Source organism: Lutra lutra, chromosome 3 (assembly GCF_902655055.1).
Source record: "Lutra lutra chromosome 3, mLutLut1.2, whole genome shotgun sequence".
In the NCBI taxonomy this organism is placed as follows: domain Eukaryota; kingdom Metazoa; phylum Chordata; class Mammalia; order Carnivora; family Mustelidae; genus Lutra; species Lutra lutra.
Genome location: NC_062280.1, coordinates 132,915,983 through 132,936,723, shown reverse-complemented (window position 1 = coordinate 132,936,723; position 20,741 = coordinate 132,915,983). Strand labels below are relative to the sequence as shown.

Below are 20,741 nucleotides of genomic sequence, written 5' to 3'. Positions count from 1 at the left end.
CCACTATTCCTATGACAACTGCTATCTACCACATCAGCATTGAACAGTTCTAGTTATCTATTGCTGCAGAGCAAACCACCTAATAACTTTGGAGCTTGAATTAGCAAATTATCTCACAATTTTGTAGATTGACTGGGTTCACCTGAGAAGTTAGTGACTGGGGTCTCATGTGATTACAGTCAGATGTCTGGAGCACAGTTATCTGAAGGTTCAACTGGGATGGACATTCCCAAATGACTTACTCACATAGCCAGCATTTGTTACTGGCTGTTGGCTGCGAGTCTGGCAGGGTACTGCCTATCAGAGATACCTACTCCTGGCTCTTGTAGCTTTTGCTTCTCACAGATGGTGCCTGGGTTCCCAGAAAATGTATCCCAACAGCAAGCATTTCAAAAGGCACAAGTGACAGAAACTGCCAGGCCAGTTAAGGACTGCTCCCAGAACTGGTACAATATCGATTCCACTGTATTCTATTGGTCAAAACAGTCACAGATTCAAGGGGCTGTAGAAGGAAACTCTACTTATCAAGTTGACAGTACAGAAGAATATAGGGGATGGTATATGTTATTTCAGTCGTCTTTGGAAAATACAATCTGTCACAGGGGGCATTAAACATAATGCCATTTGAGGAGAACTGTTATGTAATTGATAAAGATGGAATAGAGATTGTCCTGAAAATATGACAGGAGATGAGATTAAGGTTTATGAAGAAGACAAATGAAGAATAGTCTTTGATATGATGCTAATTCGTTTGTATTGATCCTGAAGCCAATAGGGCAATATTAAACATGTTCTAAAATTAACTTTTTAGGGGCGCCTGGGTGGCTCAGTGGGTTAAGCTGCTGCCTTCGGCTCAGGTCATGATTCCAGGATCCTGGGATTGAGTCCCGCATCAGGCTCTCTGCTCAGCAGGGAGCCTGCTTCCCTTCCTCTCTCTCTGCCTGCCTCTCTGCCTACTTGTGATCTCTGTCTGTCAAATAAAAAAATAAAATCTTTAAAAAAAAATAAAATAAAAATAAAATTAACTTTTTAGGGCGCCTGGGTGGCTCAGTTGGTTAAGGACTGCTTTCGGCTCAGGTCATGATCCCAGAATCCCGGGATCGAGTCCCACATCAGGTTCCCTGCTCAGCAAGGAGTCTGCTTCTCCTTCTGACCTTCCCCCTCTCATGTTCTCTCTCAATGTCTCTCTGTCAGATAAATAAATAAAATCTTTAAAAAATAATAATAAAATAAAATTTTTACTTTTTTTAAGACTTGATTTGAGAGAGATCACAAGCAGGGGGAGCAGCGGAGGGAGAGGAAGAAGCAGACTTCCTGCTGAACAGGGAGCCGGTTGTGGGGCTCAATCTCAAGACCCTGGGATCATGATCTGAACTGAAGGCAGACGCTTAACCAACTGAGCCACCCAGGCGCCCAATTTATTACTTTTCATATTATAAAAGAAATAGTGCACAAGGGGTCACTCTGGGTACATTTGTTTAGATGATTCTTTCATACTTACCACTGTCCCCAAATCTCCATCACCCTTCTCCCCATCTCCTTATCAGCTAATGAGCTTACTTTCAAAGAGAAAAGAGAAACAATCAGAAGATTTCCACATGTTTCTACCAAGAAAGCTACCCACCTGCCTGTTTCTTTGCACATCCTCTTCCTTCCCTCCTGTTCTTCTGCATGTTCTTATCTAAGGTGACTCCTTCACTTGTGTGACAGATCCTAACTACTCTGCCTACCGAGCACATTACTCCAAGCATTTGTCCTCTCTCTTTGCTCGGTTTCCCTGCTCCACTGGATCTTTTCCAAGAGCATACAGATGGGCTTAATTTATTTTGTTGAGAAAACAAAAGACAAAGCTCCTTTGGCCCCACAGTTCCTCTTCTTCTGTCATCTTTCACTGCTCTATGTGCAGCAGAACTCTTCAAGAGTGGTTACTGTTTCTACTCTGACCTGCTTATACTTCTTTAGTCTATCTGGATTATAACTATTAAATTTTAGGCTAAATGGCAAACTTCAAAGGGCTTCACATTTCTATAGTGGCCTCTCGAAGCCCTTTAGGGTTCATAGGAAACTATATGCAGAAAAAGCGGTTTAGGGGCGCCTGGGTGGCTCAGTGGGTTAAGCCGCTGCCTTCCGCTCAGGTCATGGTCTCAGGGTCCTGGGATCGAGTCCCACATCGGGCTCTCTGCTCAGCAAGAAGCCTGCTTCCCTCTCTCTCTCTCTCTGCCTGCCTCTCCGTCTACTTGTGATCTCTCTCTGTCAAATAAATAAATAAAAAATCTTTAAAAAAAAAAAGAAAAAGTGGTTTATATTTTAGTATATATGCTGCTGAGGTGAGCACAAAAGTGGTTTATGTTTTGATTAAATCTGAAGTTCATCTTAAAGCTCAGTGAAAAGACAAAGAGCAGGAAAGGATGTTCAGGTGGCTTTTTAAAAAAAGTGAGAAGAATCAGCATTTATGTAGAGCTCTAAGTGTATTTTAAAAATTGAAACTTATTATTACCCCATTTTATAGATGAAAAGGCTGAGACTTATGTATCTCTCTCAAGGCTACAGAAGTGGTGAGTGATCTGCATTTGAATCTAGACATTCTGGCATCAAAGCCCACACTCTTAGCCTCTTGTTCCACCGCTTATGCTTATTTGTTTCTCAGTATTTTTCATCTAGAGAAGAGAAACTTGATTTATGGAGGCTCTGGAACATTTGTTCATCTAGGGTTAAAAATGGGCTGGATTTGCTCAGCACAGGCAGTTTTGTTCTCTCCTGAACTCATGCACCCACTACTTAGGTGATCTCCTCTGATCATATGCTACTAAATCCCAGCTGTATACTGACAACACAAAAATTTACATCTAAATCTAGGACCTGTCCTTTGAGCTCTTTCAAATATTTATTTATGGGTTGGTTTCTATCCACAAGCCACTTTGGCTATTAACTAATATATTCACAAATCAAATAGTTTTCTAACTCATCTCAGTAAATGCTAAAAAATATTTTGATGAAATTCAATTTATGTTCCTTTTTTTTTTTTAAAACAGAAGAACACTTCTATTTATCTTAAACTGGTCTAATACTTAGTGATGAAACATTAGAGGCATTCCTATTCCCGGGGAAAAAAAACAAAAAACAACCCCCCCACCCAAAAAAACACAGAGATGCCAACTGCCACCATTAAAATTTAATATTTTTGAAAGTTTCAGTCAAGCAATAAAATATGAACAGACATAAGAGTTGTAGATTTTAGATAAGAAGAGATAAAATTATTATAATTTTTAGCTTTTATAATCTGATATCCAGAATTTTCCAGAGATCAGTTGAAAAACTGTATTAGTAAAGAATTAAGAAGTGGTTTAATGCAGTAATGGAAGAAATGCTTATTTAAGGGGAAAAAAAATCCACCAACAAAAATCAGTTCAAAAATAGGATTTTTAAATGATTATGCTCCCAATTTCAGCCCAAACTATAAAATATCTGATAATATCCTTGATAAGAAATATTCCAAACTTATATGAAGGACAGCAGAAGACTGTAAGGCAGTAATAACAGTTTAACCAGAATTCTCACCTTTTTCAATATAAGAGATTTTACACTAGAAAGAAACCCAGGAATAAAATAAAATTGGGAAAGTTTGTAGCCTTAGCACATGCCTTGCTGAGTCCAAGATCAAGATGTTGGCAAGGTTGGTTTCTTTTATGTCCTCTCTCCTTGGCCTGTAGATGGCCACCATCCTGTGTCTTCTCATGGTCTTCCTTCTGTATGTTTGTTCTAATCTCTTCTTCTAAAACCAGTCATACTGGATTATGGCTATTCATATGATTCATTTTACCTTAATTACCTCTTTTATTTTTTATTAGTAGTATTTTTTTCCTTAATTACCTCTTTTAAAGGCCCTATCCCTAATTAGGATCACATTCTGAGTCTTTGGGATTAGGACTTTAGCATATGAATTTGGGAGGAGGAAGGAAGTGATCACAACTCAGCCGGTAGCAGAGAGAAGAGAAAGAGATTCTGGTTTGTTAAAACCATATCCTAATGCTGTGAAATTCAGGGTCAAGATATTGTTAATTTTTAAAAACTCCCATCTTTTCAATCATCTTCCGTTTACCTATGAAAAAAAGAAGAAAACTATTTTCATTTATGAGACTTGTGGGAAATAGATTATCACAAACAAAACCTGAACCATACATTGAAATAGGAAAGTACCAAATGATCCTTATTTTAGTCTGCTCTGGTTGCCATAACAATATACCATAAACTGGGTGACTTAAACAACAGAAATTTATTTCCTCATAGTTCTAGAGGCTAGGAAGTCTAAGATCAAGCCAATTTGGATCCCAGTGAGGGCCCACTTCCTGTCTTGCAGATGGCCACCTTCTCATTGTTTTCTTACATGGCAGAGACAGCAGATTCTGGTATCTCTTCCTCTTCTTATGAGGGTACCAGCCATTTTGACTTCATTTAACATTTAGCACTTCCTCATAGGTTCCATCTCTAAATAAAGTCACATGGGGGGTTAGGTCTTCAACACAGGAATTTTAGGGGGACACAAACATTCAGTCCACAACAACTTTCTAATTGCTATGTGGTCCTTTCTCCCACCATCAAGAAATACGAACTTTGGCCTGCCTGCCCAAGTTTGAGAAGAGGCTTCTGAGCGGAGAATTGGAGCCAAAGAGCCAATTATCAATAATGTTTTATTGGAATTTGTGTCATCACATAGACCTTTAAAGGAGCTAAAGGAAAAGGGATGAATTATTCAATAAGTTCTGTTTGGAAAATTGGTATAACATTTAGAGAAAAATCCCTTTAGATCGTCACTGCTTGCTTAATTCTAAAAACCTTCCAGATGCATTATAGGATTAAATATTTTTTAATTACAAGAAAATATTGATGAGCATATATCCTTTTATGGCTAAAGAAGGCCTTTCTTAGTTTAAGACAATAGATCATTGAGGAAAATATGTTTCATTTTGACAAATACCTTCCCTTAAATAAAAAATGGTGTGAGAAGTGAGACAGCATTAAAGGAAATATATTAGTAGCCAACATGGTGGACAAAAGGTCCATATTTTTACTACATCTATATCCTCTGCAATTTGATTAGAAAATACAAAGTTCCCAGTAGATAAATATGAGTAGAACAGAGACAGTTTATGCATATGGAAGATATCCAGTTTGTTCTTTCTTCAAAGAAACTTGAAACAATTTGTTGCTATTGAAGAAGTAAAGTTTTTTTTTTTTTTTTTAAGTGAAATTGTAACTTCATACATTACTGCTAACAATATAGTGCTACCCTTTTGGAGAACAATTTTGCAGTAAATTTCTGCTGGTGTTGATGATGATGTGATGAAGAAGAAGGAGGAGGAGGAGAAGGAGAAAAAGAACAGGAAGAGGAGGAGGAGGAAGGGGAAGAGAAAGAGGAAGAAGAAGAAGAAGGAAAAGAAGAAGAAGGAGAAGTTGAAAATAATTACAGTATCAACTAACTTTTATAGTATTTGCTGTGTGCTCTGTTCTATTCTAAGTATTTTACATATTTTAATGACTGCTCCCAATATCCTATAATATAGGAACTTCAATTATCCTTATTTTAGAGATGAGAAATTGAGGCACAGAAAAGGTAACTTCCTCAAGATCACATAAATAAGCTAATAAGTGGTAGAGACATGACTCAACTAGTCCTACTTTGGGGATATTTTTCCTCATGAAATCTGAAAATTTTGTTGAGGACACCTTTGCCACAGGAGTTTCTTTCATTTGTTCATGTTGTTCTTGCTGCTTCAAAATCCTTTCTCACCTCCTCTGGCTTGGAACAAATGTCATTTCCCCCAAGAGCATTTCCTGAGCCTCTTCAATCTTGACCTCCCTATCTCTCAGTGTCTTCTGCCACCTTCCAGACTGGATATCCTTTTGTGTTTTCCATAGCATCCACTTAACCAAGTTTTCTCAAATGTTCTGGCTGTATGTTTTCCCTCACCACCATCTGTCCTACTGCTGATTGACTGCAGGGACTGTGTCTATCTTATTTTTGTATTCCTAATACCCAGTACAGTGCCACATATTAGGCCTTTTCCTTTCCTTGTTAACATTTTCTTATTTTACAAAGTCTTTGCAAATTAACATAACTTCATCACTGTTATCCTTATAAATACAGCGATCAGCACAACTAAACATGACTGAATTATTAAAGTCTATGCAGAGTCAAGTTTCAACCAATTCCACTATGTTGTTTTTAACACTTAAAAATGTATTATTTGGCATTGTTGCTTGGTGGGGGTTTGTTTTTGTTAACACTGCTATCTCTCTTAGGCTAAACAAATAAATAAATAAATAAAAATCCGTATATAAAAGGTAGAACTCTACCTAGTTTAATTTTTTTTATTTAAAAAATTTTTTTTTAGTTTATTTATTTACTTATTTTAGTTTAATTTTTTTTTTTTTTAGAGATTTTATTTAATTATTAGAGAGCAAGCACAGAAGCAGGGGGAGGGGTTGAGGAAGAGGGAGAAGCAGACTCCTGTGTTGAGCAGGGAACCCAACAATGAGGAGATTGATCCCAGGACCCTGGGATCATGACCTGAGCTGAAGGCGGCAGATCCTTAACTGACTGAGCCACCCACGCACCCCATAATTTAATTTTCTCTTACTTTATGAACTTCCTCTTCCAAGGTCAATTCACAAAACTGGCCATGAATCAAATTTCTACAATGTTTCAAATTTTGGTTTGATTTTGCTTTTCATTGCACTGATCCTAGCCAAGATCCTTCTTTGATAATGCAAAGCAATTTGATTTTTCTTTAAAAATTGGTGCTTGTTTTGGGCACTTGGGTGGCTCAGTCAGTTAAGCTTCATACTCTTGATTTTGGCTCAGGTCATTACCTCAAGGTTGAGAGATACAGCTGATATGGGGCTCCATGCTCAGTCGGGAGTCTGCTGGAGACTTTCTTTCTCCCTCTGCCCCTCCCCTTACCCCACTCCCAGGCATGTGTGCTCTCTTTCTCTCTCTCTCTCAAAATGAATCTTTTTAAAAAATTGGTGCTTATTTTTTTCTTTGTTTTTAGAATGACTGAAGGAGCAATGGTTCATGGAAGTATTGCTCAGGGTATTTTTTTCCACCAAGGGACACAAATGTTTCTGTTAAATTTTTATCCTCGTAATCTGTATTTTAAATAATGGCTTGTTTGTACGTTTATTATTGGCCTTTATAGGTTGGCTGCTATTGTGCTGAAGGTCAGGTATCATCTTTTTTGGCGTCAAGTGTATTGGGGCTGTCTCAAAGGTAGCATCACATCCCTTATTTGGCTGTTCCAGATGTCTCCTACCTACCTGCCCTTAGTATCAAGTGTATTAAAAAAAAACTTGCTATTTTTAACTGCCACTCTTATTCCCAATTAAAAATATAATTTAAACATTATTGCATTTTAAAGACCAATAAAGAATTATACAAAAATGATACACCTTAATATTTTTGGTACTTGGGTTATCATAGAACAAGATGTGGTAAGGAAAGAAATAATCAGTGTGGTCTTTTTTTAGAAAAAGGAAATACTTGGTAAGTAGGAAGTTGATGTGATTTGTGTGATAATTTTAGAGGCCAAAGAGATATTTTATTTTCACATGAGAAGAAAAAAAGGAATATGATTCAGTCTGGAGTATATTTGTCTTTATACCAACATAGTAGTAAAGTAGAATTTTTTTTTTTTTAAGATTTTATTTATTTATTTGACAGAGAGAGATCACAAGTAGACGGAGAGGCAGGCAGAGAGAGAGAAAGAGGGAAGCAGGCTCCCTGCTGAGCAGAGAGCCCGATGCAGGACTCGATCCCAGGACCCTGAGATCATGACCTGAGCCAAAGGCAGCGGCTTAACCCACTGAGCCACCCAGGCGCCCTAAAGTAGAATTTTTAATTTTTTTTTTTTTTATAGAAAAAGAGGCCCACAAAGGCAAAAGTACCATAAGGGCCGATGAAAGTCACCCTGTGACTCCACAGCAGCATAAGTCTATTTTTTCCCTTTTTATAGACACTACTATTTTAAATTTTTCTCCTGTAATTCAGCAGTCCATATGCTTTCTCTTTGTCCTTTGTGCCCTATAATTAGGAGCAGTCTGTGTATACTGAAGGAGTTACACGTTTGAGCGTGTACATACATTTGAGTTCAGTTCATCATATTGGGGAAGGTGAATATTGACATCATTACCACCATGGCCTGGCACTTATTAATATTAATACATGATGGTTAACTACTAGGCTTACTTATATTTGAGGATCTCTAGATCAATAATATTTTATTTTATTTTTTAAATTTTAAGATTTTATTTATTTATTTGGCAATAGAGATCACAAGTAGGCAGAGAGGCAGGCAGAGAGAGAGAGAGAGGAGGAAGCAGGCTCCCGCTGAGCAGAGAGCCGGATGTGAGGCTCGATCCCAGCCAGGACCCTGGGATCATGACCTGCGCCGAAGGCTTAACCCACTGAGCCACCCAGGCGCCCCATAGATCAATAATATTTTAAAGTGGAGGCAAACATTTCTAGACTATTGTCAGATGTGCTAAAAATAAATTACATTCTTAAATTTTTTGGTAGCTTCTGATTTTGCTCTGAAGCCCCCATTCCCATGGTGGGGGAAAGAGGTCCAATTACAAAGAGACTAGCTAGCCAGTTATATAGATAATTGCATCTGTTTGGACTCAGTGGTATCTTTTGGATAAATGTTCAGTCTCTCAGGCTTCTCTTTCCTTTTTGTTCTTAAAGCGTTTGGATTAATGACTTTCAACTTCAGTTTGGGAGGGTGTTCCTGCTTCTGTTTTTGGAACACGATATTTGCTAGAGGTGAGGGGGTTAAGGGAGACATGTGGCCGGGCTGAGGAGGTTAAGGCCAGTGGTATGTGCTAATACTCTTCCTACCTAGATTCCTCTGTCAACCATAATGGAGCAGAAATTGTCTCATATATGTAAAGAGCATTTTTTTTTTTTAAGTTTGACAGACAGAGATCACAAGCAGGCAGAGAGGCAGGTAGAGAGAGAGGAGGAAGCAGGCTCCCCGCTGAGCAGAGAGCCCCTTGCAGGGCTAGATCCTAGGACGCTGGGATCATGACCTGAGTGGAAGGCAGAGGCTTTAATCCACTGAGCCACCCAGGCGCCCCGAGCATTTAAAGTTTAGAAGCAAGCCAACTTTTTTCTCTCTATAAACCATGACTTTCAAGATTTAAAAAAAAATTAGCTTTGCACCTTGAAGCTGACCAAAGATGTTTTAATTCTAGGCTGTATTCTCCTCCCCTCCTATAGCAATTAGAAAATTGTTTTGGCCTTAATAATCCAAGGGGCTTGGTGAAAGAAACCTGCTTATGGATAAGAGAAGATGCCTGAATAGGCAGCTGCATGTATTAGCATAGCAATTAAGAGGATACACTTTGAAATCAGATAAAACCAGATTCAAATCCCAGTTCCCCCATTTATTGACTTTTTCACTTTAAAAATATTATTTGACATGTCTGAGCCATGGTTCCCTCATCTGTAGAAGAGGTAACAAAGTTTTTTCAAATGAGGATTAGTTAGTTAATATATGTGCTTATATATGTGATTATGTACTTTTTACATAGCAAACATGTAAGTGGTAGTTGTTAAAAGGACTTAAGAATTTGTTTGCAAAGGAAAAAAAAATGGACATGACTTTGGATGGAAGCTAGAACTATTTAAGCTGTCATGTATGGATATTTCAAGTTCCAAGGAAAGAAACACGTTCCTGATAGTCCCTTTAATAGAATTCCTTGTAAGGGTATGTGAGGAACTAACAAAGGACCTAGGGAGTGAGAAAACCAGGAATCACAATAGTCCTAGTGAGGTCTGACCGTGTGGTAATCTGCTGTGAATTTACTGTCTGCAATCTGAAAGATCCTATCAAACAGAGAAATGCAAACTTAAAAATTAGTTCACTCTTGTTCATCTACATTGCTAACAAAGTAAAGTACAGTAGGATTGGGCTGATTAATGTTGTTTTAAAGGAGATTTAAATGAGCTGATTAATGTTGTAGATAAATGAGAGGTGACAAGATGATCTTGATTTAACCCCATTTTCCCATCAGGTGGTGAATGGAAAGTTCGTTATGAGACACAACTTGAACTGAATGATCAACTAGAAAAGCAAATTGTTTCTCTAGAAGATAAAATGGAAAAAATCCATAGAAATTCTCCAGGTACAGTAGTAACTATATATATGTTTTGTAAGTTGAATTAAAAGTGATAAAATATTGTTAATATTTTCATATTTGTTTTGTTGTAGATAGATTGTCTTCTGTGTTTATGAACAAACACCAGTGGTAAGTAAAAGCTAGTTAAGCAAAAAGAATAATAGAAGGAAAAAAATTTTGTATTTTTTTTTAGGCAGCTTCCAAAAAATGCTTGAAGACTGTGGCAAGTTCCAAATAAAATATTTTGTTCAGTGGAACTGTTTCTAGGAAGTAAGGAATCCTATAGCAGATCCTTCAACTTAATCTCTACCTTATAAAGCTGGGCAGAGTTTCAGATACATACCAAATGGAAGAAAAAGAATCTCAATAGTTAGTCCAGGTGCAACCTGAGTGTGTCTACTTCCTGCAACCTAAAAGAGCTTATTAAATACAAAAATATATTTCATAACTATCTGAAAACATATCCATTCTATTTCCTCTAGAATATACATATACACATGTAGATATGCACACACACATATATTCACATTCACATACACAATGTATAAAATCCAACAGAGAACCCATAAAATTACCCTATGACATGAAAGAAACCTTATTGTACTGATCAACCTACTTTTTCTTTGGGCTGGCCTAGTGACAGCCTTTCCTCCAGAAAAAATCCTTGAATTTATATATGTTTTATACTTTACAAAGCACATTTATTTGTTTCTCGTTCGTTTAAATGCTTATTTTTTTTAAATGTAGAGAAGACCTAAAGCATGGCTTATGCCAGGTGTAGAGCATGCTTGAAAGTAGGCTTTTCTTTAGAACTCTTGCTAAATTTTAATTTCAAGAATATTCAGGAAAACATGGAAATCTTATAAAAAAAACCAAGGGTACTTTATATGAAAATGAAAACACAATACTCTGCTAAATTGGCAGGACTACACAATCCAATGAGATAAAATTTAATATTATTTCCTTTAATGCATGTGACACTGAACTTAAAAAATTAAGTGATTTGCTCAGAATCACAGTCTGGAAATGTGGAGGTCGATTCTCTTTTTAAAAAAATCTATGCCCATTTGACTAGACTGTGCAATGACAACAGCCATTCTATACAGCCTATCAGAAATAACATGTTTTTTAATAGCTTTAATGTAGAGCACTTAATTGACTGCTATATTCACAGAGATCCTGAGGACCAGAGCATTATAGAGATTGCTCTTTGAATAAGTGCAGACCTTTAGTGAAAAATACAGAAAAATATTATATTTTTAAAAATAATTATCAGGGGAGAAATAACCTAATTTGTACACCTCTGTTATTTTCAACCCAGAAATACCTTTATTTCTGTGTCTTGGAAAGTCAGGAAAAAATCATGAAGTCATATCTCCATCTTGTGGTGGTTAGAAGTTACTGCAAGGGCCATTTTAAGCCTTGTATTTACTAAACTGTGGATAGGACTTTAATTCTACCTATAGAATATAAAATATAATACTAGCTACAGAACATAAAATATTCTGACTCCAAGTTTCTTGATAACTCATCATCAGTGCTAGCCCAAGAAATTGGGTATTGCCAGAGTAGCAGCAAGTGCTGGTGGGACCTGCTATGATAATTTACAGCATATGTAAGAAGCAATTGATTGGCTTTCTAACTGCTACCTCAGACTCTGTAACATACTCATGTTGGCAAAAAAAGTTCTTTCCTTTGATGAGTTTGTGTTATTCTTGAAAAAAATGTGGTTCTCCAAGAGGTTTAGATCTGGAAGCAGAGAATTATATTTCTCTTCACTAAAGGACTTAAAAAATGGTAGAAATACCAAGAGTGGGACCATGTACCAGTAGAAAAGGAACATGATGAAAGTTCAGGCGCTTAAGGAACTGGTTCTTTCTATTCTGTGGGCAGAGGCATGCATGAGTATTTTTGGGTTTTCTTACACAGTGGAATCCGGGAGGAGTTTGTTAACAGCAGGTGTTAGGAATCTCGCCAAGGAGCTGGTGGTGGAAGTAGCCAAATATTGAGCAAAAAGCACTGGGACCCAAGAATCCTATATCTAATGATGAAATCTTTTATTCAAGGACAAAAGATAGTATAATAAGTCTTATTCTTTATATAAAAACAATATTTATGAAATTCAGATACATACTCTAAATGCAGACATTTTTGTTTTTCTCTTAGGTTGATATTTAGAGAAAAGGGTTTAAATTGTTTGGGGGGGATAGAATATGAATTAAAACACTATTTGTAAATTTACGACTTCTTTATCCTTGTAAATTGTTTGGTCTTTAAGAGTAACCTATACAGGGGCGCCTGGGTGGCTCAGTGGGTTTAAGCCTCTGCCTTCAGCTCAGGTCATGGTCTCGGGGTCCTGGGATCGAGCCCCACATCGGGCTCTCTGCTCAGCAGGGTGCCTGCTTCCCTTCCTCTCTCTCTCTCTGCCTGCCTCTCTGCCTACTTGTGATCTCTGTCTGTCAAATAAATAAATAAATAAAATCTTTTAAAAAAAAAGAGTAACCTATACAGACATACTTAAGAAATTGATGTCAGTTTGAATACCAATTTTGAGTAATTTCAAATTTCAAGCTTGCTTATGGGCAAAAACGGAGATGAATACAAATTTTTACCAATATAGATGGAATTTTTTTTTTAAATGTTACTATTTGGGGGCACTGGGGTGGCTCAGTTGCTTAAGCTACCGCCTTCAGCTCAGGTCGTGATCCTGGATGAGTCCTGCACCAGACTCCCTGCTCAGCTTGGAGTCTGCGTCTCCCTTTGACCTTCCCCCAACACTCAAGCGTGCTCTCTCTCAAATAAAAAAAAAGTTACCTTTGGAGAAAGAAATATGAAATACTAAATAAGTAATTTACAAACTGGAACATTAAAGTGGACTTGATTTTAACATTTTAGAACAAGGATTCACTTAAGTGAGGGTGAATTTCTGGTCCCTGTTCTGATACAGACTGGTTTCAAGCCTTCAATCTTTTTGAAGATTATTTTTCTGATCTTCAGGTACTATCGGTTAGGCAATCTTTAAAGTGCCTTTCAACAGTATAATTTATTAATTTTAGCAAGATGTTTCAGTAAATGGTTACATTTGGCTGTATGTAAAAGAAAGGCTTAAAGGGAGTAAGGTGTTTGGTTTTGCTTTCTCATGTACAGGAAGTGTTAGAGGGATGCAGTCCGGGTTGGCACAGCAGCTCCTCCAGGCTCCTGACTTGACGTTCCACTCTGTCATTCTTTAATGAATGACCTTTGTTCGCCATGCTCATAAGGTGGCTGCTTCACTTTCTCACCTGCTTCACCTTCTCTTTCAGTAGAAAGAAGTAGGTGAAGGGAAAAGGGCAAAGTAAAGGCCAGTCAAGTTTGTTTTCTTTCAAAGCATTTCCCAATATGCAGCACGCAGAGTCTCCGCTTACATCTCATTGGCTAGAACTGCATCATATGGCCTCCTGTATTTGCAAGAAAGGCTGCGAAATTTAGTGTTTTACCGAGTAAAGTAGCAGGAAGAAGGGTAGAAGGAGTATCTGTTATGCAGTTAGCTCTATTTGCCACACAAGGTCACTTTCAATGAGTACCATTTCATTTCTTTTTTTTCAAAGATTTTATTTATTTGAGAGAGAGCTCACACAAGTTGGGGAGGGGGGTTTGAGTTGGGTGGAGGGGCAGGGGCAGAGTGAGAGGGAGAAGCAGACTTCCCACTGAGCAGGTAGCCTGACTGTCGACTGGGGACTCTATCCCAGGGATCCTGATCCTGAGCCAACGTCAGACGCTTAGATAACTGAGTCACCCACGTGCCCGAAGTATCATTTCATTTTAAAGTAATATGTATTCATTTAATACTATTTGGAAAATAAAAGACAAAGATAAATATTAAGTCAAATATATCTACTGTTGACCTCTTTTTTAAAGTTTTGCATGCATGTTATATTGATTAAAAAAAATACAACCCAATAGGGGCGCCTGGGTGGCTCAGTGGGTTAAGCCTCTGCCTTCGGCTCAAGTCATGATCTCAGGGTCCTGGGATCGAGCCCCGCATGGGGCTCTCTGCTCAGCGGGGAGCCTGCTTCCCCCCCTTTCTCTCTGTCTGCCTCTCTGACTACTTGTGATCTCTCTCTCTCTCTGTGTCAAATAAATAAATAAAATATTTAATAAAAAAATACAACCCAATAAATAAATGAACCCCAAAAAGGAACAAATAAGGATAACCCTTTAAAATATATATATATATATATATATATATATATATATAATTTTATCCTTATTTCATGGACAATTAAACCAATAATTTCTCATGTTATATTTTCTTCATGTGTATTTTTAAGAGCTACATTATATTTCATTGCATTGGATTATTAATGTTCAATTCCTTTTCCCTATAGTTGAATATTTTAGGTTATTTGTGGTTTTAATTTTGAATAAAATAAAACCCACAGAGGATAATATGGCAAACAATATATTCTAGTATTAGCAAATCTTTAATTTTTGTCACTTTTTTATTTCAAATGTTTTAATGAAGTCTATAGATTTGAGGACTATCTATAGAGTTCAGGACTCTTTTATTCCCTTTTCTGTCTCTTTCCCTTTTATAGGCAAGTATGATCATGGCTTTGGTATATACCATTCTAATTTATTTTTAAATTCCTTTTAACAGATATTGTGTCTAAAAATGCATGTAAAAATATATTGTGTGTATCATCCCTTTTTATTCTCTCCATGTTAAGGCATAAAGATCTGATAAATTTTATTTACTACTATATTTTATTTATATACTATGTATATAGTAGAATATGTAGATATATACACACAGAGAGATATCTTTATTTATTTATTTATTCCCCTATTTACGTACATTGAGGATTTTTCAAAATCTCTCTGTGACAAACATTGCCACAGGGAACATACTTATGCACGTCTCCTGATATGAAGTGTTCCTCCAGAATTGGCTAATTTTTCTGTAAAGGGCTAGATACTTAATACTTTTGACTTTGCAGGCCATTTGATCTCTCCTGCAACTATTTGATACTGCTGTTAGAGTGTAAAAGGAGCCATAGATAATACCTAAATGAATAGGTAGGGTTTTATTCTAACAAATCTTGGCTTATAAAAACAGCCTGAGGCTGGATTTGGGCTTCAGGCTATAGCTTGCTGGCCCTTGCTTTAGGGCAGTGGTCCTCCAACTTTGGTAGGTAACAGAATCACGTAGGGAACTTCATAAAAATACAAAGGCCAGCCCTATCCTTCAACCAGCTTGCCACTTCTGAGTTCTTTATTAACTCTCCGGATAATTCAGATATACACCAGAGTTTGAGAACCACCGCTCTAGTGCACATGGAGTGAAAATTTTAGATCATGGGATATGCACATTTTCAAATAATGATAGAATCCCTCCGGATCAATTGAAAGACACCCCAGGTCTGCGGTTAGTTCAGTAGGTCTGTAATAAATAAAAGAGGTGATGAGAGCTAAGACTGGAAATATAAGCAGGGCCTCGATAACAAAGGATTTTGTACGTGTGTGAACCTTTCTATAAGTGGTGGGAAGCTTTTGAAGTATTTAATATACAGTTTAAAAGCCTTTTCCCCCATGGAGAAAGGCTTTCCCAGGGTGGGTGGGATTTGAGGCAGGGAAACCAGATAGGATGTGTCTGTTGCAGTCCAAGTAAGGGAAAGTGAGTTGTTCAGCTTGGGCAGTAGTATATGAGGATGGAGGCAAGGTGACAGATTGAAGAGATATTTATAGGAATGCAGATACTGTGAGTGCATGGACACTCGGGTGAGACTGGGAGGAGATTGGAGAAAGATTAAGGACTCTCCTTTGAACAATAATTACAGTGAACAGCACGGTAAGGATCAGAAGCAGGTGGAGTTTAAGAAATGAGTTTAGTTTTGTGTGTATTACACAGATGATAGTGATCAGCAAGCACCTGGACATGGCTGTAGTTTATGGAAAGTTGTCTCTCTGGATAGAGAATCTTAGAGTCATCAGTGTCACCTGCAGTCACGGAAGTATGAGATTGCTCGGAAAGAAATACACAGTCTGAAAAGAAGGGTTAAGGATGGAACACTTGAGGTGTTAGCTGAGGAGGCGATTGAGCGAAGGTAACTGAGAAGGAAAATTATTGAGAAAGGGAGCAGGGAGAACTGGAAAAGAGTGGTATCACAGAAGCCAAGGGAGGAGAAGGGTTTAATGAATGCTCAGCAGAAGGATGTTCTCCAAGTAATTTCAGGTGCAGGGTAGGATAAAGAACATGGTCCGAAGTTCCAGCCCATTATTAATTCAAAGGGAAAGACAGTAAGCAGGTTAGAAGCAAGTTAGAAGGTAGGGCTATTGAAAGAGAAGGTGGTGTAGTGGAAAAGAAGGGGCAAGACAGTGGTGTGGGTGTAACCCACTTTACCCAGAAACTTGGCTTTTAGAATTAGACTGTCCTGGTTCAAATTCAGACTATGAGGTACTAAGGAAATTATTTCATCTCTCTGAGGCTTAATTTCCTCATCTGTAAAATGGAGTTAATTAAGCACTCTTGCAAGATTGTCATAAAGATTATTAGAGAAATGTATAAAGCAAAGAGCATAGTGCCTAACACAGTAAGCATGTCTCTTGATAAAGTGTTAGTTCCCTTCTTCCCTTTCCTTAATAATGGGAACTTTAGAGGGAGCTCTAAGTTTTATTAGAACAAATCTGTTGTGAAATTAACCTTAACCCATTTCAAGGAAATAAGGGCAAGTGTAAGTTGGGCAATATATTTTCACCTACTCAGCTGTGCCGTTATATAAGTTGTGAATCTTCTGGTACCTCTTAAAAATGTAGAAGAATTCTGTGGCTTTTTAGTACCCTTCCAGAAAGTGGGGGCTTCTTCAGGGATATAATAAAATGCACTGAACTTTTACTTCTCTCGGGGTTACTGGGTGGGCATTTTCTAACCCCTCATATTTACATTCACCAGAAGAACCTGCTGCCTACCTCCAAGAATTTCCTGGTGTATTGAGCAAAGATCTATAGTCATTCACTGGAAGACTAGAGTCTGTTTTAACCATTCCAGATGACTGCAAGTTAAGGATAATTAGGCCATGTTGTCTCTGATGAACAGTAGCTATTTTTCAGGTTCTGATATGGCATTCTAGGCTTCTTTTATCTCCAGTTAGAATATGAAGCTGAGGGGCGCCTGGGTGGCTCAGCGGGTTAAAGCCTCTGCCTTCGGCTCAGGTCATGATCCCAGGGTCCTGGGATGGAGCCCCACATCAGGCTCTCTGCTCAGCAGGGAGCCTGCTTCCCTTCCTCTCTCTGCCTGCCTCTCTGCCTACCTGTGATCTCTGTCAAATAAATAAATAAAATCTTTAAAAAAAAAAAAAAGAATATGAAGCTGAGAATTCAGCTAAACTCTTCATCAGAACTTTATGGCTCCTGGTAGACAGGCCCGTAGGTGGTTCCCCAGCAACGTTTTGAGTAATCATCAGTGCTTTACTGTCACCATTAGCATACTGGTAGTTGATTCTTTGATTAGTTTATTTAGGCCCACTCAAGCTTAGTACCTATGACACTGTGCCACAAACAGGAACAGTATTTGACCCTTCTAGGTTCCTACTTTCCTTTACTGTCCAGCACTGCCTTGTCCCTAGCTGCTTGTCAATATGTAGAGTTGTGGTCCTTTAATTTTCAAACTGTCTAAGAATCATGTGAATAACTTACCAAAAGTGCACATTCTTGGGCTTATGCCCAGAAACCCTTATTTGGTAGGTCTGGGATAAGGCCTGGACATTTGTATTTTTTAGCATACATTTCAATAGGTTTTATTGCAAAGCACTATTATATATAAAATAACAACAACAATAACAACAGATTTAGGGGATCTCTATCCCTCAGAGAAAGATAGCCTCTCTTATGAAAAGATACTCTAAAGTCTTTATCAAAAACTTCTACCATATCCCTGTGGTCAACTCTATTTCATGGTGGAAGTCCTCTTCCTTGATTCATTAGGAGTCAGAAAATTGATGACCCCTTAAAGTCTGTTTCGGCTGCTATAAAAAAATAAAATAAAAAAAATAACCACAGACTGCGTGTCTTACAAATGATAGAAATTTATTTCTCACAGTTTTGTAGTCTGGAAGTCCAGGATCACGGTACCAGCAGATATGGTGTTTGGTAACAACTTGATTTCTGGTTCAGAAATGGCTCCTTCTTATTGTGTCCTCACATCATGGGAGTAGACTAAGGACTTCTGAAGGGTCTTTTTTTTTTTTTTTTTTAAGATTTTATTTATTTATTTGACAGAGATCGCAAGTAGGCAGAGAGGCAGGCAGAGAGCCTGATGCGGGGCTCAATCCCAGAACCCTGGGATCATGACCTAAACCGAAGACAGAGGCCTTAACCCACTGAGCCACCTAGGTGCCCCGTATAAGAGCATTAATACTATTCATGAGGCCTCTACCCTCATGACCTGAGCATCTCCCAAAGTCCACACCTCCTAATACCATCATATGAGTCATTAGGATTTCAACATTTGAATTTGGGGAGGACCCAGACATTCAGACCATAGCACTTCTATTTCTCTCTGCTTCTTTTTCCCATCAGTGCATCCCCTTGTTTCTCATTACACACAGACAGCTTGATCCCTTAAGGGAAACCTCTCACCAGAACACACACTCTGTCAGACAGAGATAGGACAGAAGATCCTGCTCCCAAAGCCAACAAGGCTATCTGGTGATGGGAGACATGAGGGAGAAAGTATGGAAACAGAGAAACATTATTTAGGAAAATATTGAGTTTGACATTAAATGTTCTCTGAAAGACTCTTGATCAATTTGTAGAAAATCAACTCATTGGGAAATTAACTTGCTGAAATCTAAATCTTTGAATACATTCCTATGATTATAACCTTAGCATTTTAAAGAATGTTCGATTTGTTAAAAACTAAAACTTAATGAAAATGGCTTAGCATTTAGTATCATCATGGAAAAATGTATTTGGAAAAAGAATATGTTTTGCTTATAAGTTTACATGCATGGAAGACTCTCCTAAAAGCAAGATTTGGACAAATTGGTTAATTTAGAATCCTAGGTGAATTGGCCTCTTTGTAAGTGAATCCTTTGGTCAATCGACTTCTTGAAATATTAACTTTTGGATATTTACCTAGCTTCCCTTCTGAAGTATGTTTCAGCTTTCCTTAGGACAAACCATAAAATCTCTCTCCTTGCCCTGCTTAGTGGGAAAAGCATGAAGGAAGAGATTCTTTCAAACAGCCAGACTAGTCTCTTCATCATGCACCTTGAGCCTTTAAAGAAACAAGACTCTCCCCTCGTATCGTTTTCTATTTTGGTCCATTTATGTTCTAACTGCTGATTTCTGATGTCCTTAATCATCACCCTGCTCTTTTTTTTTTTAAAGATTTTTATTTATTTATTTGACAGACAGAGACCACAGATAGGCAGAGAGGCAGGCAGAGAGAGAGGAAGGGAAACAGGCTCCCTGCTGAGCAGAGAGCCCCATGCGGGCTTGATCCCAGGACCCTGGGATCATGACCTGAGCCGAAGGCAGAGGCTTTAACCCACTGAGCCACCCAGGCGCCCCACTCCCTGCTCTTTTATTCATCCTGATGCCCCATACCATTTTCCTGAATGTGATTCCCTTATTGGGAGTCAGATTCTTCTTTTAGTTATGCTGCTTCATGGGGCCTGGAAACATCCAGCCCAGTTTTGACCTTCTATTGAGCTATTACCTCACTATAGTATCCGGTCATGATTCCGGTGGGTTCATTCTGGTCATTTCTACCTTAAGAACATTCTTAGAAATTTTGTTTTAAAATTCATAAGTATATAGTTAGAACCCAATAACCAAACATTGATAGTAGCGAGCCTAAAGCACTATTGACATCCCGAAATATATTTGTGTTTAAGTGATATATCAGCCACATAGTGAAAGGCCCACTGAGGAGATCTTGGATTCTCAAGAATGTGATAGAAACAAAGCAAGAAGAGGAATTCCCACTAGCCATCTGGCTAGTGGTAGATCTGTAGAACCCATCCGAGACTTCTTCCTGATGTATTCTTTCCCAGATATCACCAGATTTGTGTTCTCCCCAAAGATCATATGTCAGTTTGGACACAGGTGTGTAGCCTCTAAACACAAAACCAGTAACGCGGATTTTATATATAAATCTAATAACAATGTTGTCCACAAGGGGGCACTTGGTATTAAGCATGCAGAAGGCTGTACTCATTCATTGCAATTGCCTTCATTGAAAAAAGTACAGCATATATAGGAGCTGTGATTAATTGTATTTTATTTTTCTTTTGTAAGCATTCAGTAGAGTGATTTTTTTACTTGTGGTTTTTATATGTTCTTTAGTATAGTATAGCAATTACCATTGCTTAAAAGATAGGTGGCTAATACAGCTTTGTTTTTACTTAGGATAGAAGAAAAGGACTTAAAAAAAAAACAAACAATAACTAAGAATGTTTGATTTCACGTATGTAAAAGTATCCTGAAATTTCTTATTCTTACCCTGTTGTTTCAATGTACTGTTGGGAAGTTCCAAGCAAATTAAGACACGAGTGTAGGTGAAATATTAAGGACTGATT

General features: G+C 37.8%; 1 protein-coding gene across 1 annotated transcript in view; it reads left to right on the top strand.

Moving 5' to 3' along the window:
* The window catches only part of CCDC169 (coiled-coil domain containing 169), a 47,774-nt gene that overhangs the window by 3,718 nt on the left and 23,315 nt on the right, over positions 1 to 20,741 (top strand). The window contains exons 3-5 of the mRNA XM_047722054.1: positions 10,075 to 10,185; positions 10,272 to 10,308; positions 14,757 to 14,760. Coding sequence (XP_047578010.1) covers positions 10,075 to 10,185; positions 10,272 to 10,308; positions 14,757 to 14,760 — 152 coding nt within the window. The remainder of the gene's footprint in view (positions 1 to 10,074; positions 10,186 to 10,271; positions 10,309 to 14,756; positions 14,761 to 20,741) is intronic.